General features: G+C 41.0%; 3 protein-coding genes across 11 annotated transcripts in view; 2 read left to right on the top strand and 1 right to left on the bottom strand.

The window, feature by feature from the left end:
* Window positions 1–13,451, top strand: part of map4k5 (mitogen-activated protein kinase kinase kinase kinase 5) — a 28,468-nt gene extending 15,017 nt beyond the window's left edge. For 2 of the 9 annotated variants that reach the window (XM_086275180.1, XM_086275174.1), the window contains 21 exons: window positions 952–1,010; window positions 1,224–1,285; window positions 1,792–1,830; window positions 2,300–2,344; window positions 2,439–2,481; window positions 2,576–2,786; window positions 2,907–2,930; window positions 3,050–3,135; window positions 3,519–3,560; window positions 3,771–3,855; window positions 3,944–4,023; window positions 5,907–5,967; window positions 6,677–6,782; window positions 7,073–7,131; window positions 7,262–7,365; window positions 7,602–7,779; window positions 7,974–8,042; window positions 8,214–8,306; window positions 8,962–9,032; window positions 10,485–10,540; window positions 12,407–13,451. In XM_086275180.1, the coding sequence (XP_086131306.1) occupies window positions 952–1,010; window positions 1,224–1,285; window positions 1,792–1,830; window positions 2,300–2,344; window positions 2,439–2,481; window positions 2,576–2,786; window positions 2,907–2,930; window positions 3,050–3,135; window positions 3,519–3,560; window positions 3,771–3,855; window positions 3,944–4,023; window positions 5,907–5,967; window positions 6,677–6,782; window positions 7,073–7,131; window positions 7,262–7,365; window positions 7,602–7,779; window positions 7,974–8,042; window positions 8,214–8,306; window positions 8,962–9,032; window positions 10,485–10,540; window positions 12,407–12,494 (1,661 nt within the window). In that variant the 3' untranslated portion in view covers window positions 12,495–13,451. Of the gene's footprint in view, window positions 1–951; window positions 1,011–1,223; window positions 1,286–1,791; window positions 1,831–2,299; window positions 2,345–2,438; window positions 2,482–2,557; window positions 2,787–2,906; window positions 2,931–3,049; window positions 3,136–3,518; window positions 3,561–3,770; window positions 3,856–3,943; window positions 4,024–5,906; window positions 5,968–6,676; window positions 6,783–7,072; window positions 7,132–7,261; window positions 7,366–7,601; window positions 7,780–7,973; window positions 8,043–8,213; window positions 8,307–8,961; window positions 9,033–10,484; window positions 10,541–12,406 lie in introns of all 9 variants that reach the window. The other 7 variants (XM_086275178.1, XM_086275173.1, XM_086275181.1 and 4 more) reach the window with 5 other exon arrangements.
* Window positions 13,452–13,587: 136 nt separating this feature from the next.
* cdkl1 (cyclin dependent kinase like 1 (CDC2 related kinase)) lies at window positions 13,588–25,517 on the top strand. Its single transcript, XM_086275184.1, has 10 exons — window positions 13,588–14,373; window positions 15,946–16,136; window positions 17,061–17,182; window positions 18,969–19,041; window positions 19,378–19,468; window positions 19,929–20,129; window positions 20,254–20,336; window positions 20,480–20,536; window positions 20,632–20,793; window positions 21,971–25,517. The coding sequence occupies exons 2-10, from the start codon at window positions 15,969–15,971 to the stop codon at window positions 22,070–22,072; spliced, it is 1,059 nt and encodes a 352-aa protein (XP_086131310.1). The 5' UTR covers window positions 13,588–14,373; window positions 15,946–15,968; the 3' UTR covers window positions 22,073–25,517.
* Window positions 22,460–27,087, bottom strand: dmac2l (distal membrane arm assembly component 2 like). The gene is made up of 4 exons (XM_086275185.1): window positions 26,871–27,087; window positions 24,909–25,117; window positions 23,144–23,315; window positions 22,460–23,023 (listed from the first exon to the last, which is right to left on the bottom strand). Exons 1-4 carry the CDS (start codon window positions 26,963–26,965, stop codon window positions 22,909–22,911), a joined length of 591 nt encoding a protein of 196 aa, XP_086131311.1. The 5' UTR covers window positions 26,966–27,087; the 3' UTR covers window positions 22,460–22,908.
* Window positions 27,088–27,113: the final 26 nt, after the last annotated feature.

Raw genomic sequence — 27,113 nt, 5'->3', positions numbered from 1 at the left:
ATTTCATTAGAAATATGATAATGTTGTAGAAATGGAACACTCGGTTTGACATTTAAATGGTACTAATAAGGCGATTTTGTCTGCATATAGTGGCTACCTAATGTAACTTCAGCTTTTTTGTAAGGCTGAATAATTTGGATATTGTGACATCTTGGTTCCTGTTAGGCTGACTGACTTGAAATTGCATTTAAATGACTAATCTTACCCTGACAAGAAAGCAAAGCTTGCCTCGTAAGACTCACCTGATCACTCGGCTTCAATTCTTTAAACTTTTTTATTGTTTTTCTTACCTCCCAACCTCCACACTATCTGGATATGTTGAGAAGAAAAACATGGGAAAGGGGAGGTGGGGAGGGATCTGTGGTCTGAATTCTTTAATACAACGCGTCTTTGTTAATGCGAAGGTGATTATGTGGGCTGATTTCTTTCACCTTCATAATTACAGCCGAATCATGTCGTATTTATACTGGACAGCAAACCAGACACCCTTATTGGATCAACTGTTTGACAGAACGCAACCTGAAGTCTAAACTGCTGAAGAATCTGTCCTGTGATGTATCTGTAATTCATGTTTCCTCACACTAATATTTCCCCAAAGGGAACAGGTCTGGTCAGCGTCAAGTTTAACCTGTGTCTGTCTTTAGTGAGCAACTCGTCTCGAAGCTACAGACCAAACATTCAAGTCGTAACATCGTAAATCAGTGAGGGATCTCTGTAGTGTTTTGGCAGGTTAACTGTTGTGGAAGCAGATGATCTGCTTTGGGTTTGTTCTTACACCTGTTTTTAGGTTAGGAAGGAATTCTTTCCCAAGTTTTCTGGTACTAATGCCCAATGTTGATAACTCCAGTGCTTTGTGTGTGTTGAAGTGTTGGATGCTGATGCCCTCTAGTGTCAAAGATGTGCGCAAAGAAAGGGAGAAAAGAAAAGAAACACCATCTCTGTTTTTTACAGTTGACAAGCTCCAGTTTAAAGCACCAGTACAGAAGGAAACTGCGGCTCATTATGAAACGGTGATTATCATGTTCTGTTTAAATCATTTTCTGTTTAACACTAATTTTAGTTTCTGTTTGTTGTGTGTGTGCGTGTGTGCGTGCGTGCGTGCGTGCGTGCGTGCGTGCGTGCGTGCGTGCGTGCGTGCGTGTGTGGAGTAAAAAGATATCAGATGATTAACAAAACTGCAGCTATGTAAATATCTATTTCTGTGAATGTATGCTTTTCCACAGGATGTCAAAGATAATGACTTCTCCCCCTGGAGTCCTTTTGCAGAAGGAGGAATAACAACCAGGTGATCCATGGAAACTGTTGTCATGGGAACTGCTCCCATTTACCCCCAGTTGTTCTCGTTCAGTCTCTACCTGGTTTGTCTTAGATAAATGCGCCTCATGAGGCTTAACCAGACAAATGAATTTAAGGCAAATTAAAGATTTGTTGTTGTTTGGATTTCACATCGTCTGAGTTTGTTTTGTTTGTTTTTTTACTTTGAGACAGTCAAAACATGTTAGTCCTAAAGAAACTACTCATTCTTGATTCTCTGTGTATATAGATTTTCTTCACTGTGTCTCATATTAACATGCTTCCTCACTGGACCTAACCTATGGCTGTACATGAGCTCACTCCCCTACTCCCCTTGCCCCCCTTTTGCACTTTGAAATGTCACTTTGGTCTTTAAGCTCCCTCTCACATGTCCATGTGCTTTGACTGTTTGTTTGTTTTTTGGGGTTTTTTTCCTCCTTCACCTTCTCTCTGTCCTCTTTTTGACTGTCGGTGTCGCTCTCGTCTTGTCCCTCGAAGGAGCCTTCTCAAAAGCGTTGAGGATGAATTGTTCCAACGGTAACACTAACACTGCATGTGCTGTAATAAGCTACGCCATCTAATCCACACCCTCCTTGCTGCACCACAACCATTTTTTCAGCGTGGTCCGCCCACCTCCCTTTCTGCCTCCTCTTCATTCACCATGTGTGGTGTGACGATTACTGTAGATTTAAGCTGTGTGTACTACTGTTGTGTGAAGAGAAAAAGTGCTGAAGTGTCAGCCTAACCATTTTGGGCTCAACTGCATTGAAGCTGTTTTGAAACCTACTTTTAACTGGTAGTTTATAGTAGTGGTCATAGTCATAATAATATCATTGTCCCCAGTAGGTTTAGGTCACCTCAAATGTGATCTAAAGTCTGTAGTAACACAGAATCTTCCCCTCATTGTTCTCATTCAAAGATAGGACTTCATATAAACATTTGCATTCCTCCTAAACCCAAATGAGTCTTACTTTCCGCGTTACTCATTACTGTGTTTGTCCTATAGGGGACACGTCGCCCATCTTGAAGATGCCTTTGATGATACGGAGCGGTGAGTTATGCCATCAGATTTAAATTTTATCATGAATGCATGACCTTTTGTTCTGCTGGTTTACACCTTACTGCTAAAAATGGTTCAATTTCAGATCAACCATCAAGCCAGGCGTTCCTCCTCCTCTGCCTCCAAAGGTAACACCTAAATTTAAAGATGTCTACTTTTGCTGTAATTTTTTTTAGGTTTAAGTAAAGATTAAATGTGTTGTAGTGTTATGTTTCTTCTCAGCCAACTTCAAGCACCTCATCAGAGGAAATGGGCCTTAACGATGAGAGGTCTGTGACAGTAAAGAGGTTCCCTAACTCGGAGAATGGACCGAGCCAAGTGGCTCGCAGACAGAGCACACCTGAGCAGGGCAACAAGGTGGAGAACTCATCTCCAGACCTCCTGTCAGCCAGCGTCAGTAGCCCCGGCCTTTTGTCGCACTCCTCGGATCCTGGTGAGTCTCAGCATATCTGTGTCTATTTCTAAATCCAGATTTATTCACAGTATGAGTCTGCATACTTTGTCTTCTTCATTTTTCTTCATAAGCGCTGAAATGTTTTATTTTTTTTGCAAGCTCCAAGTAAATCTGAACTTAAAGGTAAGGGAGCCTGATGTAAACATGGTTGATCTTTGGATTCACACCCTCCTTGTTTGACAGCGTGAACTGATATTAATACTGTGTAAGTGTAATTTTACCTGCCTGGTTTTTCATTACAGATAATGATTCAGATGGCAGTGTGAATGGAGGGAGTCCCAAGCCACCATCCAGTGAGCAAAACCGGAAGGAGAAAAAGGAATTCCCTGTGAGTTTATAGTTTCTGATTGTAACCCATAATAGCTACATTTAGTCTCATTGGATTAAGGATAAAATGTCATGTGATACTACAACATACAGCATACATTTGATACATGCAGTGCCTCCAGCTAGCTGACTGAACTCAAACTGAAACCTCAAATATGATGCTTTTCCTTTGTTATATCCAAATGTGGCTGGTTAATGGGGGAAACTTGGCATCCATTCATGTTTCATATTTAATTGACTTTGACAGGACACTCACACAAGCATTTTGTTCTTTTGCTTATTGTTCAGGCTGGTTTTAAAATTATGGAGCTAAGTTTAGGATAATTGTTCTGTCTTTTGCATCTATATTATCTTATGGTTTTCATTTCCTCCCCTCCTCCTTAGAAACCAGCTATCAACGGCCTGCCACCCACTCCTAAAGTACTGGTGAGTGAATCATTTGTATTGTCCTTCACGGTTCCCGCCGTCCCGCTTTCACTGAGACTGTTATTAAACTCTCGTCTGAGCTTCTACTGTACATTCTGTAGATATTTGGGGTCCACAGAGCTTTCTGCTTTGTGGTTCAGCTCAGCTCATTAAACTCTGGCTGACATTTAAGAGGCTGCCTGCTTTGAGCTGTGCTGCTTTTCATTGCAGATGGGAGCCTGCTTCTCTAAAGTGTTTGATGGCTGTCCATTGAAGATCAACTGTGCCACGTCATGGATCCATCCAGACACCAAAGGTACACAAAGAGCAGTGAGCATACCACACACAGAGGGTTTCGGCTATTTTACTAACACAATGTTGTTGTTTTTTAATCCCTCTTCTAGATCAGTACCTAATCTTTGGGACAGAAGATGGCATTTATACTCTGAATCTTAATGAGTTGCATGAAGCTACAATGGAGCAGGTAACAGCAGCTGAAACTTGCTTGAAAATGAAATTGTAATTTTTTGTGAAGCTCCACCCTGATTCTATTGCTTGGGAGTCTTTATGGGACGCACACAGATAAAACTGTTTTATTGATTTCAGGCAGGAATACACAAAAGCTGCTTTATATTATATTTATCATGGGTGTTCTACTGCAGCATAACTAAGGGATAATTCAGAATCCACCCATAGCTGAAAGCGTTATCAAAAATGAAAGTTTTCAATCTAATCTTAATAGTCTCCTGAATCCAAACTGGTTCCACAGGAGGGAGGCTCTGAAACCATTTTACTTTTAGAAATTCTAGGAAACCCAAGGAAGCCTGCAGTCTGTGAGCAAAGTGCTCTGTTGAGATAATATGATAGTATGAGGTCTTCGAGTTACAATGGGGCCAGATTACACAAGACTTTATATGTGAGGAAAAAGATTTTCAATCCAACAGGGAGCTAAAGACCAGAAGCTAATATATATTTTTATAGTCCCTTTTGGTACTCTTGTTGCAGCATTTTAGATTAACTAGGGGCTTTTTATGGAACTGTAAAAGCAACCTGATCAGCCTAGAAACAATGAATGCATGAATTAGTCCTGTATAGTTGTTTAATGTGCACATTGAAGGATATATCATGGTCAAAAATCACCGAATTCAGATCAAACCTCACTTTCATTTGAATTCAGAATTTGGAAGATTGATAGTAGCTCATCCAAGCCTTTATGGGAAATGGGAAATGGCTTGTATTTGTATAGCGCTTTACTAGTCCCTAAGGACCGCAAAGCGCTTTACACATCCAGTCATCCACCCATTCACACACACATTCACACACCAGTTTATATGCCTGTAGTTTAACTAATTAATTTTAATCTGACTTCATAGCTGAATATATAAAACACAGACGCACAGAGATGAGTGTACTATCAGAGGCCACGAGATCATTTGTAAGCTTTGCTAGTGCGGTTTGTGGAGTGCACTCTGATGTACTCTGCATTCTGGCTGAAACTCTTCAAATAAACCATTCCTCTGCAAATGATCAGTTAATTGTTTGATAAATACTACTAAGAATTTTAGAAATAAGAAGTTTGGAGATTGGTCTATAATAGCTAAGACCCCCAGTTTAAGTAATGGTTTTTTAAGCTGTGGTTTAACTGCAGCTACCTACAAAGTCTGTGATACATATTTTGTTAGAGATAAATCGATCATAATTAAAATAAATTATTCATGGGCTGGCAGTTGTAGCCTGCACAAACTGGTCACAAATTATTAGTTCCTTCTGATTGATATACGTCCAAGCTGATCACGTTCTTTTATCAAATTTTGACACAATCATGGCAGAGAGGAAGAAACGAGCTTTCAACATCTCAGTCAGTTTGGGCTTTGTGCAAAGAACACCAGCTATTTCGGAACTTGAGTGCATTACACAATTCTAATAAGCAATGTGAGTTGATCTTAGTTGTTTAAATAATCAGAAGTGTGTGCATGCATTGTAGTGTTTTTTATTTTATTTTTTTTAAGAATTTATTTTGACCTTTTTAAGTTTTCATTTCTCTTTCTACTTCAGTGTCAAGTTGAGACATAATGAGCTGTTGTACTGAAACCCTGTGTATACAGAAAGCAGTCAGACATCTGCTAAAGAGTCAGACTGATAAACAGAACCGATCTCGTCACTTTTCATCTTTAATCATAATCCTAAAGTTGGTGGAGCAAAACAACCGAAACACAATAAAGAGTTTGGTACATCATAATGAATTATTTGTGTTTTGAGGTGTGGAGAAAACTTGCTGAGCTCTGATTGGACAGTTTGACTGTTGACTCTGTTCTTTTACAAGCCAATGTTTAGTTATTGAATTATTGTGTTTGAATCTCTGTTTAGCTCTTCCCAAGGAAATGCACGTGGCTGTACGTTATCAACAACAACCTGATGTCTTTATCAGGTAGGTGATGGATTTATAACAACCTCCTGCTTTAACAGCCACAGTCATAACCTGCTGCTTCTTTGTCCTGTGTTATCTGGCTGCTCCCCTGAGGCAACACATCCGCTATATCTGTGCCCAAAAATAACTGTGTACTTTGTTTAGCCCCAGAAAGCCTCTCTAATAGCTTTATACTTGTAGCAGTGACCCAAGAGGGGCACATCTGGCTTTACGGCCTGTCCCTTTACTGAAGAAACGCAGTTATATTACCCTTGGCTACGCTTACAAAGAACAGTGTCTTCCATATAGAAATCAGATGTGCTAGCTATCATTTGAAACCAAACTGTCTTCAATTGGATGTCCCAACGACTTCTCCTTTTCTCATCTTAAGAGTTGAAGATGGGATTATGAAGCGTCAGGTCTGCTTTCGGTTTTACCTTCAGCAGTTTTGCACCTTGGTTTACTTAACCTCTGTTCTCTTCTCCTCTTCCCTTGGACACTGTCCACCCTCCTCTCCCCTGGCTTGATTTGATATTCTATTAACTGGCTTCATCAGAAGGTAATCATGACTCACATCATCATCATCACACTTCTGTTTTTACCCCTGTCCACATCTAACCTTTCTACATGTGAAAACTGCTTCAGGAGATCCAAGTTTGTCAAAAATATTTAGAAATTATTGCCCGTAATGAAACTGATGATGGGATACGCTGTGTCCCACGCTGTGCAGGTAAAACCTTCCAGCTGTACTCCCACAATCTCATCGGGCTGTTCGAGCAGATGAAGAAGCCGGGCCTGGCCGCTCAGTTCCAGACTCATCGCTTCCCTTTGCCCAAGTAAGCTCGAAAGGCCTGGTTTGGTATCTGAAACTCATAAATAAGATTATCTAACCGCATTTTCAGCAGGCGCCTGACACACTGTGATAAGATCACACCACTGGTTTTCTCATTTAAAGTGTTGCTGCTACGCCCATGCTGTGCAGTCTTTTTGTTGTTCTTTTACCTTTGTGACAAACTGCTGCAGCGGTACAGAGAAAAAGAGAACCACAGGCCAACTTCCCTGATTCTAGACGTCATCAGCTCTTTTAAGACTGTGGTCACGACAACTTGACTCTTTCTCTCCTCAGGAGATTTGCCTTGACAACTAAGATCCCTGACACAAAGGGCTGTCACAAGTGCTGCATTGGTGAGTGGCTTTTCCCCTTTAAACCCTGCATATTAAACCGTGTCTGTATAAAAGTTGCATCATGGCCTCCTTTTTTTGCCACAACATTTTAGTTTTGTATGCTCTTCTGACTTTTTGTTCTGATCCACAGTGAGAAACCCGTATACTGGCCACAAGTACCTGTGTGGAGCGCTTCAGTCTGGGATTGTCCTTTTGCAGTGGTATGAGCCCATGCAGAGATTTATGCTCATCAAGGTCAGTTGGTTATTTTTCTCACAGCAGAAACATGAACATCTCTAATTAAGCCTCTGCTTTTCCAGTAAGGTTGTGCTTCATAACTTGCATGCATGTTTGATTTTACTCCTTTGCTCCACAGCTCATTGTGAAAGTGTCTCCATAAGCATAATTATATAAAACTGATGCTCTTGTACTTTAAACAGCGGAACACCGGTGATCATAGATAACATGTTGCTTCTCTCTTCCTGGCGCAGCACTTTGACTTCCCTCTTCCCAGCCCGCTAAAGGTGTTTGAGATGCTGGTGGTTCCAGAGCAGGAGTATCCTCTGGTGTGTGTTGCCATCAGCCAGGCCACAGAGCCGAGTCAGGTGGTCTGCTTTGAGACTATCAACCTCAACTCCTGCTCATCATGGTTCACAGAAATTGGACCAGGTAAGTCTAACATGTGCGTTGTTTTAAGAATTGTGGAAGAATTCAAGATGCTTGGATAAAAAAATTGAAGAAAAACAAAAGCGTGTGTAGCATTAGTGAACTGATGGCAAATCCAGTAGTGTTGCAAAATAAACTAAGTAATAGAAGAAAGAGTTGGAGAGCAGGACGGTTACTGAGCACTTCTCTCCCCACAGGTAATCAGCAGGTGGACGCAATCCATGTCACCCAGCTGGAGAGAGACACAGTGTTGGTGTGTTTGGACCGTAAGTGTCTGTACACTGTACACAAACTGTATCAACCAGCATTACTACTAGTAGCAAGATCCCTGCGGCACTTTTTCAAATTCGTGATCGGATTTCATTCAGATTGGCCCACTCGCTGAGGAGAATACACATATACATACAGCACAACAATAATTATATTTCTCTCCCCAGAAAATGTGAAGATCGTTAATCTCCTGGGCAGACTGAAATCCAACAAGAAGCTGGCTTCTGAGCTCAGCTTTGACTTCTGCATCGAAGCTGTTGGTGAGATTTCTGAAAGGCATCAGTGTTTAAAAGAAGTTTTGGTTCTGGAAAATGTTTCTTGTTAGTAAAAGATTACATTTCTTAATTTTAAAGGAAGTGTTTTATAAACTCCAGTGCGAAACAGATTTATAATAATTTTTTGGACATTTTCATTGGACAGGGACAGTAGAGCACAGACAGGAAACCATTAATGACACATATGTCTGTGAAGGTTCTCAGTCATCCAGGTCATCGTAGTCAAAGGAGCTTGCAAAGAAAAGCGTCTGGACTTCTTTAAGTTGCTTGAAGACGTTTCACCTCTCATCCGAGAAGCTTCTTCAGTTCTAAGGTCAAATGGTGGGGAGTCCCAGATATAAACCTAGTGGGAGTAACCCCCCACAGAGGGACAAAAGGACCCCCTGATGATGATTAGAGGATCATCAGGGGGTCCTTTTGTGACACACAGGAAATGGTCCAGAGTCAAAGCCAGGACCCCACTCGGCACTTAGGTCACCCAACCAGCCGAGTGAGCTGTAAAGCAGCGCCCCAGTTATAAGCGCAGACTGAAGTTGTAAAAAAGGGCTGTGTAAATGTATCATAGCATTAAATTGATTAGTCTTGGGTAATGTTTGACCTGTTTGTGCACTAACACACAGTTTCCTCTGTATTGTAACAGTGTGCCTTCAGGACAGCGTTCTGGCCTTTTGGAAACATGGCATGCAAGGAAAGAGCTTCAAGTCCAATGAGGTAAAATACAGTCATTTTAATCACCCTGGGGAGAAAAATAAAACCTGCTCTTTTTTCTTTTTCTTTTTCTTGTGCTCTTAACAAGAACCGTGATATTTAAAATTTCACCATCATTTTCATGGTTCCTCAATAGGTGCCAGGGTGGAAACTGTGAATGCAGTATGTGTTAACATCCTTGACACAGGCTTGTGTGCTGTACACATGAACAAACACCTCTCTCTCCTGTCAACAAAGACCCGTAGTGTCTGTTTATGTGTGTGGCTGCAAGCTGTAGGTGATCCCAGGAGATTAGCCCTCAGGTGGAGCAGACAGCGTGTCTTTGTGTTAGAACGTGGTAATGAATTTGTCCACCTTTCCACAGAGGGATTCCAAGCTAACCTGATCATGAGATGCGCTCAGCGGTACAATAAAAGTTCAAGGGATCGCAGAGAGGTGAAGCATTCTGCTTAAATGAAAATTGATATGGACTTAGGGGCTGCCCTTTTGAAAGCTGGCTGTGTGAGACATGGTCCAGCAGCACTCGAATGAAACAGAAGGTCTGTGCCCCGAGTCCGTGCCCGGCCCAGCTTGACAGATCGACCATAGCAAGGATTTTCGAAATGTCAGCAGTCATGCAAAATTCATACTCAATCATAAGCGAAACCCGTCACACAACAGGGAGAAGCTGCTAAATAATTCAGCCTTTGTCTTGTTATGATTCCTGTGAAAAGCGAAGGCATTCAGAGGGGGGGGGGCGGGTCTGGTGATCCGTGCTTTCCTCGGTGGGTGCATCTGTGAACACCCGAGACCTTGTTCTCGTTTAGACTTAAACAGATCAGATCTCTCCCAGGGCCAAGGTCTTACACCTAGCAGGTGTCAGCCACTCACTGTCTCACATCTGTCAACAAGTTTTCATGACATGCCAGCATATGAGTGTTTTGAAGGGGCCCCTGTCCTTTACCCTGCATGGTGTCAGGCTACATATTGTGAGTAGAGGTAACAGTAAGCTCCAGGCTCATAGGTACACAGCAGAGATGGCACTGAGGGCTTGTTAAAAACATTAGATAGTCTGTTATAAAAGGGGAAGTCTGTGAATTCAAAATTTAAACACAGGAGATGGAGTAATTTGGGAATTCTGCAGATCTTTTAATAGATGATAGTGAAATGAGAGAGGTGTGTTAATGAGAGAGGTGTGATGTAACACCACAGAGCCTTTCGTGTATGTCCCCATGCAGTTTAAGAAGCTTTATATTTTGTTATTCTTGCGCTACAGTTTACCTTCACTGCCAGCAGTACTTCTGATATACAGCCAGTTGTCACATGAATGTGTGTGTGTGTGTGTGTGCGTGCGTGTGTGTGTGTGTGTGTGTGTGTGTGTGTGTGTGTGTGTGTGTGTGTGTGTGTGTGTGTGTGTGTGTGTGTGTGTGTGTGTGTGTGTGTGTGTGTGTGTGTGTGTGTGTGTTTCTTTTGAAGGTAACCCAGGAGATTTCTGATCCAAGCAGAGTCTTCCGCCTCCTTGGATCTGACAGGTTGGTACAGATCCTTACACTTCAGATATGTCATCAGTAGAGGAAGTACAGCCACAGCCTACATTCCCTCCTCTTTTAAGCATCTCTGTTCTATTATTAATTGTTTTGTTTGTTTTTTGGTATTATTTTTTGGTATAGCTATTTATTCATCCCATAATTCCCATGAAACCTGTCCCGCTAGTTTATGACCGTTATCCCTCAGGTGTGTTTTTCCATTACCTGAGAACCACCAAACAACCTCCTCACCCATAACGTTTTGAGCAGACAATTCTCATCTGTCACTGCACTCAGACATTTACTTTCAAGTGTGTTACTTTGGTTGTCCCTCATCAAATCGTCTTATTGATTTACTTTTAGGTAACACTGTAGTAAATTACGATTGCGCTCTCTGTGGTGACTGCTCTCAGCTGCAGATGAAGCAGGATGTGATTTTTAGACTCAGTCAAACAGAGCATGCTCAAACTGGAGGACGATCTCCCAGCAGCACCTCTCGTTGAGCGGTGACTCCTGATGGAGCCGCCCCGACTTGTGGCACCAGAGCGAGGCCACTCTCTGCTGCCCAGCCCGCCATGTTTTATTCACCGCCGCCTGGGCACTGCCAGCCTGGTTTGAGTGTCTCTCCGCGCCTCTGTAATTTCATCTGATGGAACGGGCAGTATAGACTGCAGCTTCTCCGCTCAGCTGTCACCGCCACAAGGCCGACGGCATCTGAAGATGCACCCACTGCCGTCCTGATCTGGCCGTCATCTGACTGTTGATTACTTAACATGCATGACTCTGCACACTGAAACCACGAACATTATGCAACACGTCGCTAATGTCAGTTTCAGTGCAGTTCAGCCTTTTTTCTTTTCTTTTTTTTTTTTTATCAGACTGTCAATAATCTGATCAAAGCTGTGGGTGAACGAAGTCAACCAGCTGTCTTCTCGTTGTTTCTCTGCATTTTTCAAACTGATCTTTGAGTGTTACACATAAAATATGCATAATTTTCATCACTAAAAACATCAATTTTACCCATTTTTATCAATTTAAAAAAACAATACAGTAACATAAGATTAATGCTTCACTGGGGAATCTACGTCTAGCTACACTATAACCCTTCTGAAATCTTACGGCATAATCTCATGTCCATCTCAGGTCAATGTAATTGTGATTTGCCTGATCAGCACAATCAATTCCTCCTGTGCTGTTTCGCCACAGTTTTTGATTTATTAGTGACAGAATAACGGTCACCCCCTTAATATGAGAAATAATAATCATAGCATTAAAGTAAGGACTCACAAATGTCAGCAAATTCCTGAAACGACATCAGGAAGTCAAGGAATGTAGAACTCCAGGAACAAACATGAATATGAAAAAGTCCCTGCATTTTATTTCTATCATGACTGACACCACATATAAAACACCAGGACACAACCACGTGGTAATGAACACGTAATGCACCAGCATAAATGCTAGCAACGTCAACCACTTATGTAGGTTACGTTGTAGGCTTTATATAGATTCCCAACAAATGTAAATCAGGGCTTTAGACCTTTTTGATCAGATTATGTGTGGGGAAAACAACGAGTGATAAGAAGAATCTTCCAGGATTTTAGATGATGAGGGAATGAGGGTTTAGTTGAAACACCTGGATCGTGTTGTAGGGGTTTTTGGAAAAGTAATTACCGGGAAGACACGTTGTTGTCAGAGCTGTGTAGACGAGAGGAAGTGATCGAAGTGGAAAATCAAGAGAGCAGCAGGGATTTCCAGTAAAAGCAAAGCGAGTGGGGGAAAAATGGCTTCCTTGCATTAAATGACTGTTGTGTAAAGAAACAGGATATTATGTTTTTCTTACAAACTGCTGTTCCTGTGTTTCTGTTGCAGGGTGGTGGTCTTAGAGAGTCGACCGACCGACAACCCCACGGCCCTGAGCAACCTCTATATTTTAGCAGGTCATGAGAACAGTTACTGATCCTCAGCCAGTGACTCGCCAGGTCTTTGAAAAGTGGATAAGAGGCCTCACTTTTGGGAGAAAATGACACTCTTAGACCTGCGTTTCTGTTACGAGAATTGTCCGGTTTAAAAGCGTTTTTGGGAGCTTTTGTTACTGATCACGGGATCTGCAGGTCAGTAAAAGAGGAGCCTGGTCAGTTCGGATTCATACGTAGCCTTTCACCAGCAAGACGTTAACTGTAGCCTCCGTCATCTCAAACAATGCGAGGACTGTTACGAGCAGGAGGAGAAGCAGTAAAAAGCTTGAATAATCATCATTACTTAGCGTTTTCCTCACTTTCCTGTTCTGTGGACTGAGTTACAAACAAATTATCTAGCGGTATTATTACAAAAGTGCCATTAAAATTCACAAGAATTGTGATTGTATTAGGAAACCATGGGAGATTTGTTGTGTTATTGTCTGTCACTCATAATTACTGCCAGTGGCAAACCTTAGTAAGCTTGAGAGGAGATTTTACAAGCTCTGTAGTGAGAATAATAGATCAGTTGAAACAGAAACTCACAAGTGCTGTGGGTTATTTAAGCAATATTTATTAACCTCATCTTCCGTAAGAGGGTATGTTGGATTTATACACGGTGACGGAGCGGTCTGCTGTGTTAAAATTAACTACCTAAGCAGCTTTCGGTTATTTTTACTGCTCTGTAATATAGTTGCATCTCCTGCTCTGCTGCATTTTTTTTTTTTTTTTTTTAGAAATTGGATATACTGTACATGCTTTTGTTTTTATTTTTCTTTACCCCCCCCTCTTTTATAGACCCTTTACTTATCATTATTTGCACCATGTAAGCACTTTTGTACATTTTTATTTAAAATAAAAAGACAAAATGAGGGACTGCTAGGTTTTATTAACATCTCTGCATTCCCTTTGCTTAATGTGTACTGTTTTTATAATAAAAGCTGTTGTTAACATGAGAACGAGCTGTGGGTTATTCTTGTGTCGTGAGATAATCTCTTGTTAGGGAGAGCAGGTGATGGTGAGTTTTAGTTTCCATTATTCCTCTTTTTTTCGTTCTGCTTTCAGTCTGATGTGACTCCCTGGGCTAGTTGGTCGCAGTGAGACCAGACTAAATTTGCAGCTCAGTGTTACGTACTGGATGATATCAGGCTGATGTGGTTTAAGGGTTTTTGATGGTCGGGTAAACATGGACTCAGATGTGTGAGAAAACAACCCTAAAATGTTTCCCATGTGTCAGTGGTTGAGCTCTCCTGTTAGACTGAAATGAGTCAGGCATGACGATAATGACGTTTGTAAGGTAAACAGCCTGACAAAGGTAACTCTCTCAGGTGTGATAATCCACAGGAGTCCTGCTTTCCCTTTTCCTCTGGAGGTGGGGGGTGGAGTCAGTGGTTCCTATGGACACAAGGGTGGAAAAAAGCAGAAGTGTTAAGTTGTTGTTCAGGGAGACTTGTTCAGTGGGCAGCACCGGAAGTCATGTGATCTTACTTCCAAAATTAAACACGCAGCTGATTCATCAAAATAGGAGTTAAAGATTTGAGTTTGTTTTAAGATAAAATGCTTTTCATACTTAATTTTTAACAGGTGTGCAAGTGAAGCACAGTCAAGGGATATTAATGATGATAATGTTAAAGAAGTGACAGCATTAAAAATGAAGAAAAAAATGCAGTTACAGTTGGGTCACTTTATTTTGAAAAGCGCGACCGGATGTAGGTTTCATTTAACCACCTTTACGGATTAAAAACAGGAGCTCGCTGGAGCTGCAGGAGTAGTTGTTCTGTGATCGTCTACCTCGCAGGCTGATGTTGTTTGGAGGAAGAAAAGGGTCCTCCTGAATTTGGATTTCCTCCTAAAGAAACATCTGCGAGCATTTTACGGACAGTAAGTTTATAAATGTGATTTATTTTGGGTTATTCTACTTTAATGGTCAGGATTATTCGTCCATAGGCTTTACAGAAACACTTTATTTCCATGTTAAAATAAAGTAGCATGGGTATTTAAAAAAAAAAAAAAAAAATAGTTGCACCTTCTCGAGGCATCAATTTAGCAATTTTGGTTTTTTTGTTTCTAATAAATTATACAGTGTCCAGGCACTACAGAAGGCAGGTGTAAAGAGATGAAATGGGAAGTGCTGTATTTATCCATTATTTGGGACATTATTTTGTTATAGCAGTTGAAGTAATGATGAATAGTTGATAATAACAATCATGTTATCTGACAGATGCCTCTATCAAAATATCCATGTTATCCATGATCAATAGAAGTTTGTTCAGGGACTTGCTCTCCACCACAGCTTCAAAGGTGCTTCCAGTTTGCAGCCAATCACAGAGCCAGCCTCTTTTGATGAGATTATTCAGTCAGCTGTAGCTGTGCTTGCTACAACTGACTGATAAATAGGATCTTCATCTTCCTCAGGAAATAGACCCTGTTCACACCCTTCTTGAATACAGCCTCTGTGTTGGTCTTCTAGTTCAGTCTGCTGTCTGATGATGGGACTCCCAGGTGCTTGCACTCCTCCACCACATCAACTTACTGTCCCAGGATAGATATAGCTAGTGTGGCCATCCTTTTTCTTCTGAAGTTGATCATATCTGTCATCATCTTATTCCCATTCAGAAGCAGATGATTCTCACTAAAGGCCCCTCACTACTACATCCATCCACTGCAGAGTATTTGTGTAGGTTGCACGGAGCTGCACAGAAGGACTGAGGTGCAAATAAATTAAAGATAATCTCCCGATTTGTGGCTCAGGATGTAAATGCACACAAAAAGATAATAATTAAGATGTCATTTGTGTGTATACATGAAGTCAGCAAGTGATGTAATAATGTGTGGCCATTCCAAGTGGACATTTCTGTACTTCTTTTCTCATAAATATTAAATTATGTTTGCTTACTTCAGGAGTCACCTTTCATTCAGATATCTGGACCATAATAACAGCTTTTAATCATAAATATCAGGCGTTATACTTAGAGGTTATATTTTAATCAGAGGTGGTATTTCCCCCTTTGAAATGCATTCAAATTTTTCAGTGCAGCACTTTGATATTCTCCTCACCATGTTATTAGTCTTATCTTTGTGTCCCCCTCAGGGAAATGACCGAATATACTTTGCATTGCAAATGTTTTTGTTACGCAATCTGCTGGGAGATGGGTGTAACGTTCCCTCTTTGTGCAGGGCCATTTAGGAAGTTACCCTAACATTTTCATCCCTGTAAAACGAGCTTGCATGCAGGCATGCTTTTGACGGGTCAAAAGTTGCTCATACTTTTTATTGCTGCAAAAACATGTTTGTTTGTTTTTAAAAAAGCTAATTTTTGCAGCTTGGCTTGTGTAAACCATTCATAAAAGCAGTAGATTATCAAGTAAAGCCCCCTTCTTCCTTTCTTTTCCTCTTTGTCTGTTTTCAGGCTGCCACTGCTGCTTGTAAAGTTTTTGTTTTGTCTCCTTTCAGAGGAGCACTGCTTCCTCCTCAGTATGGAGAAGTACGAGAAGATTGGAAAGATTGGAGAGGGCTCGTACGGAGTCGTCTTCAAGTGCAGAAACAAAGACACGGGCCAGATCGTCGCCATCAAGAAGTTTGTCGAGTCAGAGGATAATCCCATCATTAAAAAAATTGCACTGAGGGAGATCAGGATGCTCAAGGTAAAGACGCAGCCTGTCTGACAGAAGCTTGCAAATTAGTACAGAAGTTGCGAGAGAAAAACATCAAAATGATAAATGAATAAAAGAGGCATGTAATGCTAAAGTCTGCTTTACAAAACTGGTCTTCTTAATGCAGAGTTGCAAGATAAAATTATGTGACTAAGAACGAAATATATGACTTACGAAGTTACATTTATCAAATAAAAAACTCATCAGGATAAAATTATTAGCAGGAAGCGTAAAACATTCACATTTTTTTACTTTACAAATCAAGTTTTTATCATAACTCTCAGCCAAACTGTTGTTTTGAAACTTTAACTCAGTCTTTAGAGGATTTAAATCTTGTTTTTAATGCAAGGAAATGTAAAGCATTCCTCCTCCTGTGCAGCCAGCGGGAGGGACACGGTGCAATTAATTCTGCCGACAGAGGGGAAACACTTCGCTTTCAAACCAGCAAACTTGAGAAAAGGTTTAGAGGGCTGTAATCAAATGAAGGCAAAACCCTGCAGGGTCAGAGCTGACTCCAGTATTTCAGTTGCAGTGTGACATGTCTGTGAACATTGAGTTATCTTTTAAAAAAGCCTCTGGCACGAGTTGAATATCTTTCTTAGGCTGTAAATTGGAAGCTTAGGCTCAGTTGTGGTCAAGTCATGTGTTTTGTTAACGATGTACATATTTATCAAAGATGTACCGATGCGTTTGTTGGTGGTTTAATTAGTCATGCAGTGGGTGGGAGCGCTGGAGGCCTGCTGGACATCAGGAGCTCGTAAATAGGACAGGTTGTCAGGGGCAACAGCATGTTTATTACCCTCTCTTAACAGTTTAGTGTGTTTGAGATACAGACAGAGACTGATGAGCCACTCCTCTGTGCAGCAGATTCTGCTTGTAATGTTTGTTTGGGATTTCTGTTTTCTGTCTGTGCAGCAACTGAAACACTCCAACCTGGTGAATCTGATCGAAGTGTTTCGACGCAAACGGAAGCTTCACCTGGTCTTCGAGTACTGCGATCACACCGTCCTCAACGAGCTGGACCGCCATCCCAGAGGGTGGGTGTGTCTCCCCACAAAACCTCCCTGAAAGAAAGAGATGCATGCATTTACTTGGTAGTTGCTTTGTAACTGCACATGTTTAAAGAACAGCATTGCAAACACCTGGCTTTCGGCTATCTCCAAACTTCATTTATATAACATGTATGCCGCTTTGTCCAGCTCTGATGGGCACAACGCTCATCTCCTGGGAGACTGACTGGCTTTCTGTGGTATGCTTACAGTGATGCCCTCCCAGAATGCTTTGCTGGAAGGGAGCCACATTTTATAGGGAGTGTTTTGGCTCTCCAGTCCCCCCGCCCTCCTCTAGTCCTGGCCTATAGCCTTCAGGCCACAGACGGGTTCAAAAGAAGAGACAACAAAATAGATAGAAAGGGGCTGAGATTGTTATAAATCGCCAGTCACAAGGCTCGAATTAGCCATTTCCCCAGCAACACTGGTAGATAGCGGCCCCTTGACCAACAAAGCCTCAGTTGTTGAACATTGTGCCTCAAGAAAGAAATGGCTGGCCATTACTGACTGTCATCTTCAGCCACAGAGCGGCAAAAGAAAACTAGAAATGAAACAAAACAGAGCAGAAAACAGAACAAATGTATTTTTTTGTGTTTTGCTAAATGAACCGTGACGAGCTACGCGACTTCTATTCCAAGCTCCTCCCAAAACTGTCTCACAAACCATTATTTTATCAAATCACAACATTATGGTCTTACTGACCTTCATCGGGTACAAAAAGCAAGTCAGTTTGTGAAATTTCTTTCCTCGTAGATATTCCAAGATTCCACAAAGTGCTTGGAATCCACAGCAACTCGGCTGCAAAGTGTCAGATCACGCAACGTTACAGAGGAGTGTCGCTGAATGCATGAAGGATGCTAACATTCTTCTTATTCACTAACTGCAAAGCTCCAAACCTTCTGTGGCATTAACATCAGCACAAAAGCTGAGTGCCGGGAGCTTCGTGACATGGGTTTCCATGACCCAGCAGCTCCCGTAGGCATAAAGTGTAGGTAGCCTTTTATCCATATACTGTATGACTGGCCTCTTTAGCAGCACCACTCCAGGGATGTCTGTTTGCTGGTCAGTCTACCACAGGGGTGCCCAATCCCAGTCCTTGAGAGCTACTGTCCTGCAGCTTTTGGATGCACCTTGTTCCGACACACCTGAATCAAATGAATGGCTTGTTATCAGGCCTTTGCCAAACTTGATGGCATGCTGAAGAGGTAATCAAACCATTTGATTCCGCTGTGTTGGAGTAGAGATGCATGGACTGGGATTGGGCACCCCTGGTCTACCACCTTCACACCCCACCTCATCAATGACTTTACGGACCACACTGAAAGTTTTGCACAGACATTGATGACCCCCAGAGCATGCATCTTACAGATTTTACTGATCCCAGACTTTTTTTTTTTTTTTTACCAAACCAAGGGTTTTATATTTTTGTTCACCACCACACAGACCCAAAACAATATAACGATACAAAATATAAACAATATAAATACTAAATCTAGTAAACATGGCAGAAATCTTAATGTCTGTTTTTTTGGCATCACTTGGGCTTGTTGATAGTGTATCAGGAAGCTTGTTCCCTCCAATAAAAGGCCTTACATTAAGAAAGGCAGGCAAGCGTGAAGCTCCAAGCTCAGTCTCTGACAATGTCATCACGTGTTTGGAAATTTTCCAGTAAACCCCATTTTGTTCTAAGAATCTTTTCCAAGATCAACAAATACCCTTCAAGCTCGAATAAGTTTCTGTCTATCAGTTAACTGATTTCCTCCTTGTCCTACAGCGTCCCAGAGCATCTTGTTAAAAGTATAACCTGGCAGACGCTTCAGGCCGTCAACTTCTGCCACAAACAGAATGTAAGTGACGTCACGCTCGCTTCTCCCACCTGACTCCTCACGTAGCGTATTTCCCAGTTGTCAAACCTTCCCCTCTGCTTTGTTTTTCAATTCCTTACTACCCTCCTCCCTCCTCCACCACCCAACAAACACTCTGCTTTATGGCTCTTTTTTTTTTTTACAAGAATTCCTTTCCCGTGGCTGACCAGCAGTTAATGTATCACCAAGACACAACAAACGCTAGAACGGCCCCCGTATAACAATGTGGCTTGAAGTCTACAATCTCTTTCTACTCCCATCAGAAAGCATGTGGTTAAGTTCATAGAGTGGTGTAACTCTACTGTACTGTCTCTGCAGTGCATCCACAGAGACGTCAAGCCGGAGAATATTCTCATCACCAAGCATCAAGTCATCAAACTCTGCGACTTTGGCTTTGCCAGGATACTCAGTAAGTTCATCAGCAGCTGCAACAGTGTTGACAGTGCCCCTTAGTGGTCACTGTTACCATTACAAGTGCATATTCATATTTACAACTTAATGAATGTTACCCTAAACTTGGTTAAGTACTTGCTGGATAGTTTCAGTGCTTCAGATTCACATAGAAGAGTTCAAGGCTTGTTACTAATATTTGTTTTAATCCCTCATTCAGAAATGATTCCCTGAAAACCAACAGAAATCCCCAACAACAAACTTAAGATATTCAGTTCAGTGTCACACAATGAAAAAGAGCAAAGTGTCTCTTTCTGGGTTAAATTTTGACAACATTCGCTTTATTGAATTACAGGAAAACGGCTAAATGATGTTTGCAGCTCCAGGATTACTCACTGAATGAGTCTTTGCAGAAACTATGTGTGTTTTCACTGATAGTTGAAATGATGTTGGATTTTGTGCATTTCTGTGTTTGGCAGCTGGTCCGTGTGACTACTACACCGACTACGTTGCGACCCGCTGGTATCGCGCCCCTGAACTGCTGGTGGGAGACACTCAGTACGGCCCCCCGGTGGACGTGTGGGCAATCGGTTGCCTGTTTGCTGAGCTCCTCTCGGGGACGCCTCTGTGGCCCGGGAAGTCGGACATGGACCAGCTGTACCTGATCATAAAGACCCTCGGTAAGATCAGCCTCCTGCGTAAAATGCCTTTACATTTTCGGAGAAAATAGCGATTTTTTTCCCTAATTTTATCGGTGAGGTATAATGCGTTATACTCGCTATTCGCTGTGTGATTATGTTCCAGGAGATCTGATTCCTCGACACCAGCAGGTCTTCAGCAACAACCAGTTCTTCTGTGGAGTATCCATTCCAGAGCCACAACAGATGGTGACGACGAGTTTTGCTTCCTTTATTTCAGTCAGAAAAGGCCGAATAAAGATCATTTCACTGAAATAATAAATGAACAAAAAGAAATATCTAAACTTGTGACTGTCTTTTCAAAAAGTCCTTTTGCTCTTCGGTTTCTGCAGGAATCTTTGGAGCAAAAGTATCCAAACCTCTCACATCAAACTCTGAGCCTGATGAAGGTGAAGTTGTTTTTATTTTAATGTTTGCAGTTCTTCCTGCTGCTGTTTTACAAAACTGACAAATTCTGGTGCTCTGTCCACACGTGATGGTGCAGGGCTGTCTGCGGATGGACCCGTCTGAGCGGCTGACCTGTGAGCAGCTCCTCCAGCATCCGTACTTCGACAGCCTGAGAGAAAGAAACGAGAGCACATCTCGACAGCAGGACCGCTCCGGCAACAAAAGGACACGTTTACCTCGCAGACACATTCCCCCCGGGGTGAGCAGCCTTCTGTTCCAATGATAAAGATGACGTACCATATTTGGGATAACTGGTGCCAAACTGGTTGTGTTTTAACTTGAATACAGAATTGTCAGTGGTTATATCGGCTCATACTATTAAAACGAGCACTTAAAAGTTACAAATCAAAAACTACTTCTTATATGTTATTAATAGATGACTACTTATACCACTTATACTACTTATTATATATCAGGATATAATAAAAGATAATCAGGTCCCGAGGTCTGAAATTTAGGTAAATACAACATCGATGAACTACAAAACATAACATGACAGTTTGTCCCGAAAGAACATCTGCAATCGCCACAATTCAACTTTATTCTCAAAATGATCAATATTTTTGTTCTTAATTTGTCCCCAATTCTCCATCATAGAGGGTAAGTAGCAGTCAAGTGTTGCTAATAAAGTGCACTTATCTAATGATCATCAACGAGGGTCACCGACTCCATACAAGCAGAGGTTTTTGGCAGTTTGCAGGACTGTAGCATGCAGGTGTGTGTTAACACAAAACCAAAATGTTCCCAGAAGTGGACATCCCAGCAAATTCATCCTAAGGTCAAATCATGCAATGCTCAGAGAAACTAAAAAACAAAACAAGAGCTACATCTCAGTTAGCATGTTGAATGTGAAAAAGACTGAACAAGTGTGGCTTGTTTGGAAGGAAAGCCTCTTCTCTCTAAAAAGGACATGTTAGCACAGCTTCAGCTTCCAACGTTGCAACTAAACAGATGACAAGATTTCTGGAACAATACCATTTGGACAGATCAGACCAAAGTTCCACTTTGTTTGGCCATAAGCACCACATTTGGTAAAAACCAAACACAGTGCGTCAGTAAAACACCTCACACCAACAGTCGAGCACGGTGGTGGAGGAGTGAAGATCTGGGTTTGTTTTGCACTCGAAGAACCTTACAGCTATAGAGTCGACCGTGAATTGTTTTCCGGGGTTTTCTAGAATTAAATGCGAGGCCATCTGTCCGACTGGTCAAACCGGTCATGCAACAGGACAATGATCATAATCACGGCAGCAAATCCACAACAGACTCTCTGAAAAAGAGACCCAGTCAGAGTCCAAACCTCAGGTTGTAAAACTCATCGATCTTTAAAAAAATGCCCTTGTAAACTTGTTTTTACTGATTTTTGTGCTCTACAGTATTTGCCACAGTTGACCAGCAGCAGCTTCTTTCCAGCTCTGGACAATAAGAGGTACTACAACAACCTGCGCAAATTCAACTATCACCTACCGAACATCTAATCCCGCTGGTCCTGATCCGAGTCCAACCACCACCAAGAGCTCAGTAACGTGACGCATACTCCAGTAGCACTTTTTAAACACATTTAATGAAGCTCCAACCACTTTTTATGAGGTGTATCACATGAGGTGTCTCTAGTATCTCTCTCGTTGATGTCAGTCTATGCACTACTCCCAGCAGGTCATGTTGGTTTATGTATGTCGCCGTCGTTTCAGGCTGATTTTGTATAGAGACAAGAAGCAGTGAGCTGCTCCGCTCGTAGCTGCACAGTAGACTGAAGGAAAAACTCCAATGTACTGCCTTGCCTGGTTTGCCAAATGTATTTTTATATAATAACGGGCTTTATAAGAGCAACTTGTTTGTTATTTTAGTAAGTTATAATGCAGGACATGAAGTTAAACTGCTCGTGAGCGTTTCAGAAAATCTTATTTATTGACATTAGGAGTAAATACAGACATTAAACATCCTTTATCCCACTTTCACAAACATTTATTAGCAGCAGTCGCACTGTACTCAACGTCTCTGGAATATTGGTGCTAAGGATGTTTTCAGCCATCTGTTTGTCCTCAGATATTTAATGATGAATGCCAAAATAATCTAAAAAGAAGATGTAAATTACTCTTAAAATAAACCTTTTCAATTGCTTTCTCTATGTACACACATATGGAGTTACTTTGAATAAATATCACAGTGAACTAGTGTCACCAGCGATTTCATTTGACTCTTTGTTGGACTGACGAAATGACAACTCTGTGAATGATTACGCCACACCTTCTCGCGACAAAAAACCCTCAAAACCTAAGAATAATGGATGTTGTGCTGTGTGCCATTCACACGATCAGTCCAGGTCCAGCTGTATTTCCAGATGTGGAAGTGCAGTTTGCAGCCTGTCAACTGTTGTCTGTCTGTCTTTGATTCCGGGAAGATCACTGAGAAACAGATACTCCAGTTTCCTGAGAGGAAGCATCGCCTAATTACTTCATTCGTTATAAGATTGTTTTTTTTAAAAAAGCACCATTAAAACAAGCAGTACTTTAAATTTGTTTCCTTTGGAGCAAACAATAAACACTGACCTGAGTTTGTGCAGGGCGATAATACCCTTATCAGTCACATTTCCACACGACACCACCTCCATCATGTACAAGCTCTCCTGCAGGTTCTCTATGGAGGTCAGCCTCTCCAGACAGGCATCTTCAATGTAGATACACTTATTGAACTTGACTTCTTCCAAATGTTTCAAACCATCTAGAAAAATCAACGTTAAAAAAATGGCATCAGCACGTTTAGGAAAAGGGACTCAGGCATGCTCTCCTTTAAATATATATATACTGGAGTTCAGCAGCCAGCAAGGTCAGAGAAAGCGTGCGTGCCTGCTTGGTGTAAAATATCCCGGACACTTGCGTCACTTTTAGATAATTAGTCTAAGAGAGATGCACTTTCCCCTCGCCTTTCTTGTTAACACCACGGAAGGGAATCGCTTTCAGGTCAACCGTCGAGGTCGAAGCTAATGCAAAATTTACACTTTCTGAACTTGGCTTTAATTTTTAATTTAAACACACTCTTTACTATGTTAATCCAAAGCGAGTTCAAAGGGAAATAACCTATGTTAACATAGGTCAACATCTGGATTTACTGATGTTAACAGAACATAAGTCCTAATGACTTATGTTCTGTTCCCCCAGTGCCATCATTAGGTCAACAAGATCATTATGAAGCTGGAAGTACAGAATATTGAGTTCTGTCCTTGTTGATCAAAGCGTCCCTTATTAAAGTTCACAGTCTGTCAGTTTTGTAACATATTTTTGTTGCAATGTTGCTTTTAATTTGTTATATTATATACGAGACATATATAACTTTATTTTTAAAGTTAAATTTGTTTTGTTTTTTTTAATGATTTCTTTGACCAGTTCTTTTTCCAGGGTGGAATGATTGCACAGCACACATTTTAATCACTTTAAAAACAAAAACTGGGTGCATAGATTTGAATTTGCTTTTGATTTTTTTCTAATCCATACAGGGCTGAAGATGTATACACTCAAAACTATATATATACGCATTCCCCTAAATCTTTTAATAAGTACGCTGAAGGTTCTACAATGTCTTTTAACTTGACAGGGCCTATTAACTTCTCATTAGTGATCATGATCGACCACAACAAGGATTTGTTTACCAGCACTCATTGGATTGATCAATACTTTGAAGAATTGCAGCACCTAACATGGACAAGCTAAATGCTTTCTGGAGAAACCTTTAATGGTCAGACGACACGGACATTAAGCTGGAAAGTGGATGGAATATCTTAAGATTACTTCCAAATTGTTCAACTTAACCTTAAATCTGTAAGGCTGTATGTATATATTTGAGCCTGTATGTATTCTTCTGACCCAAAGTTTGAAGTAAATTCAAATTTGTACATTTGTGTATGCTGCACATCTTTAATGACATCTGCACAGTTCAAAGGAATCATTAAAAGCTCAAAATAATTGTGAGATTCACGTCCATGGATGTAAACTTCTGACTACAACTGCATGTATATCTGAGGTTAACAAAGTACTTATCCAAAAGGCATCCAAAAGATATTTAAGTGCAGACGACGAACCCTCTGAATCTAAGAATATGGATTTTTTTCTTTCTTCTGTGATATGAGATCAGCCATTAAACACAATATTAATTCATCAATGTTTTCCTCCCCATGAACATTTTTTCTGTTAATTAAAAAGACAACAGCCTCACCAGGTGTGTGACTGTACACTTAAATATATCTGAGACAACATCCGCGATCATTAGGTGAAGACGTCAATGAGTCTAGAACAAGAACATGATGTTCTCCACACTGACCCAGGTAGTCAAACCCTTTGTACATGATGCAGGATTCAGTGGCGTCAATCGCCTGGATCTTGTATCTGCCCAGAGACCCAGTTGGCAATGCGTTGTAGTCGAGATGCCAGCGATCAAAACCCTGGAAGCGCACTTTAGCACCACATCTCAGCAACCACTCTGCTGCTGCTCGGTCTGGGCCCACAGCTTTTATCCTTTCATAGTCCACCCTGAGTGAAGATCAACAAACAGTCAAAGTACTGCACATGCTGATATGTGATGAAATGTGACGGGTCACATTTGTTGGGTGCAGAAAGGGAAGAAGGGTCAAGAGACAAAAGTCCTATTGACAACTTCCCCACTAGGGCAAATGTTAAAACCTGAACTAATCATCAACGGTTTACAAAAACAAACATGTTGTCAGTTCATAGCCTGTACATAGCTTGTACTCACTACAGCCTGTACATACTTATAGTTATAGAATATTCACAACATACTTCATACCGTGTACATTATAACATAATAGACCCATTTCTGTAATATACTTACATATCTATATTATTGCTAATATATATTGTAATATATCTATATCACTAAAGCACTTCTGGATGGATGCAAACTGCATTTCGTTGCCCTGTACCTGTGCATGTGCAATGACAATAAAGTTGAATTCTATTCTATTCTATTCTAGTTTATTTAACATGAAAAAAATTATTTTAAGCGCCACTGGACTGTAATTCCTCATCTTTACTAAACAGTTACAAGCAAAAATCTCTGTAAATGAAACAAAAGTGAAAATTAATTTATAAATACAGGCCTAGAAATAGCTTTTCTGTTTAAGTGTTTGTTTAGACTTTGTTTATATGATCTTAGATAAATGGATATGTTTCAATGTGGGCTTTCTTTTCTTTGTTTAGGGAAAAAAATAATACTGTAGCTGACCCATTGTGTCCATTTCTACCCAGCTATGCTTTTACTGGATGGACGATGTGTTTAAGATGAAGCCATTGGCAGTCAGATCCTTTCTAAATGGTATTGCATGGTGGATCAAAAACTGACTTTTGCTCTTCTGCGTTCATAATTCCATCAATTTTGACAAGATCCCAACACCGTTGTCTGAAACACAGCTCCAAACCATGACAAAGCCTCAACCGTGCATTACAGATGGCTGTTGATACTCACTATTGTTTCCTTCTTCTGACCCCTTCAGTACATATTGATGAATCACTCCATCAGACCTGTTGTCACTGATTTTTGGTCAGGTTCTTGTATGATTTAGCATACATCACGCTTTTTCTTTCTTTCTTAAGAACGGCTTCTTTATAGCCATACTTCAACCGAGGCCATTTCCAATGAGGCCTCAGTGAAGACTAGATCGATCAACAGAAGATCCAGGTGCATCTCTCAGGTCCTGTGTCAAGTCTTACCTGGATTCTTTTTCTTTTATATTTCTTAAGGACATCACTTTCAGATAGGTTTGTCTGCTGTAGAAGCTGTAGTGGCTTTTCACTTGTTATTTTGTACTCAACATGTCCAGTTTCCAATTTTAATGACACACCACGCTGAGATATAAGAAGTTTTAAGCTAATCTCTCTTTGGGAATCATCTTGTTGGTGTGAAAATCCTATTTTATGCCTATCAAACTGTATTATATTTAGCATTTTCCATACATTCAGCTACAGAAACAGGAACAAATTACAGGCTGCTAGTAGCAAAGTGCCTAAAGACACGTTTTAAAGGGGTGTTTGCCAAGTTTTTTGTTATGTGTTGACAAAACTGGTTCATTCCTTGAGTTAGATGCCTGTTTTATGTTTGTCTGACTCATAGGTCAGGGTTAAGTCTCTGAATATAGTCAGGTACAAGGACTGGGTTCAAAATGAGAGAAAAAGCAGCTAATGTCCAGAAAAAGAAAAGTATGGCTCAAGACTTTCGTATAGTGATGTATTGTTAAGGTGGAGGTGAGTTAATAAAAAGGTGCCTCACTTGTTGAAAACGGCATTGAGCCAGCCCCAGAAGTGTCTGCGGCTCCTCTCCGGGTGAGTCACCGCAAACTTCACCGCCTGCGACAACAGTCTCATATCTGAAAGCCAAACTGCGCACTGGGAGTTATCTCACAAGCAAAGGACAACTGACAAACACTACTGTTTACATTCAGAGCGCAGCCATCATAGCTCTAACCTTTAACCTTAACGACGTATCACGAATAAAAAAAACGCGGTATCCAAT

This window comes from Aulonocara sp. 'chitande type north' Nkhata Bay, linkage group LG19 (genome assembly GCF_057382095.1).
Source record: "Aulonocara sp. 'chitande type north' Nkhata Bay isolate Kocher_YH1m ecotype deep benthic linkage group LG19, A_spYH_male_GT1.1, whole genome shotgun sequence".
Classification (NCBI taxonomy): domain Eukaryota; kingdom Metazoa; phylum Chordata; class Actinopteri; order Cichliformes; family Cichlidae; genus Aulonocara; species Aulonocara sp. 'chitande type north' Nkhata Bay.
Note: the sequence above shows the minus strand (reverse complement) of the source record. Positions and strands in the feature narration are given on the sequence as shown.

What these genes read in the sequence shown, in the direction of transcription:
- dmac2l (XM_086275185.1), bottom strand. Translation starts at nt 26,965, where the DNA reads ATGAGACTGTTGTCGCAGGCGGTGAAGTTTGCGGTGACTCACCCGGAG. An exon ending in CTCAATGCCGTTTTCAACAA is followed by an intron (nt 25,118 to 26,870) that starts GTGAGGCACCTT and finishes ATCTTCACTCAG; the next exon opens with GGTGGACTATGAAAGGATAA. An exon ending in CAAAGGGTTTGACTACCTGG is followed by an intron (nt 23,316 to 24,908) that starts GTCAGTGTGGAG and finishes TGATTTTTCTAG; the next exon opens with ATGGTTTGAAACATTTGGAA.
- cdkl1 (XM_086275184.1), top strand. Translation starts at nt 15,969, where the DNA reads ATGGAGAAGTACGAGAAGATTGGAAAGATTGGAGAGGGCTCGTACGGA. An exon ending in ACTTCTGCCACAAACAGAAT is followed by an intron (nt 19,042 to 19,377) that starts GTAAGTGACGTC and finishes CTGTCTCTGCAG; the next exon opens with TGCATCCACAGAGACGTCAA. An exon ending in AAACTCTGAGCCTGATGAAG is followed by an intron (nt 20,537 to 20,631) that starts GTGAAGTTGTTT and finishes GTGATGGTGCAG; the next exon opens with GGCTGTCTGCGGATGGACCC.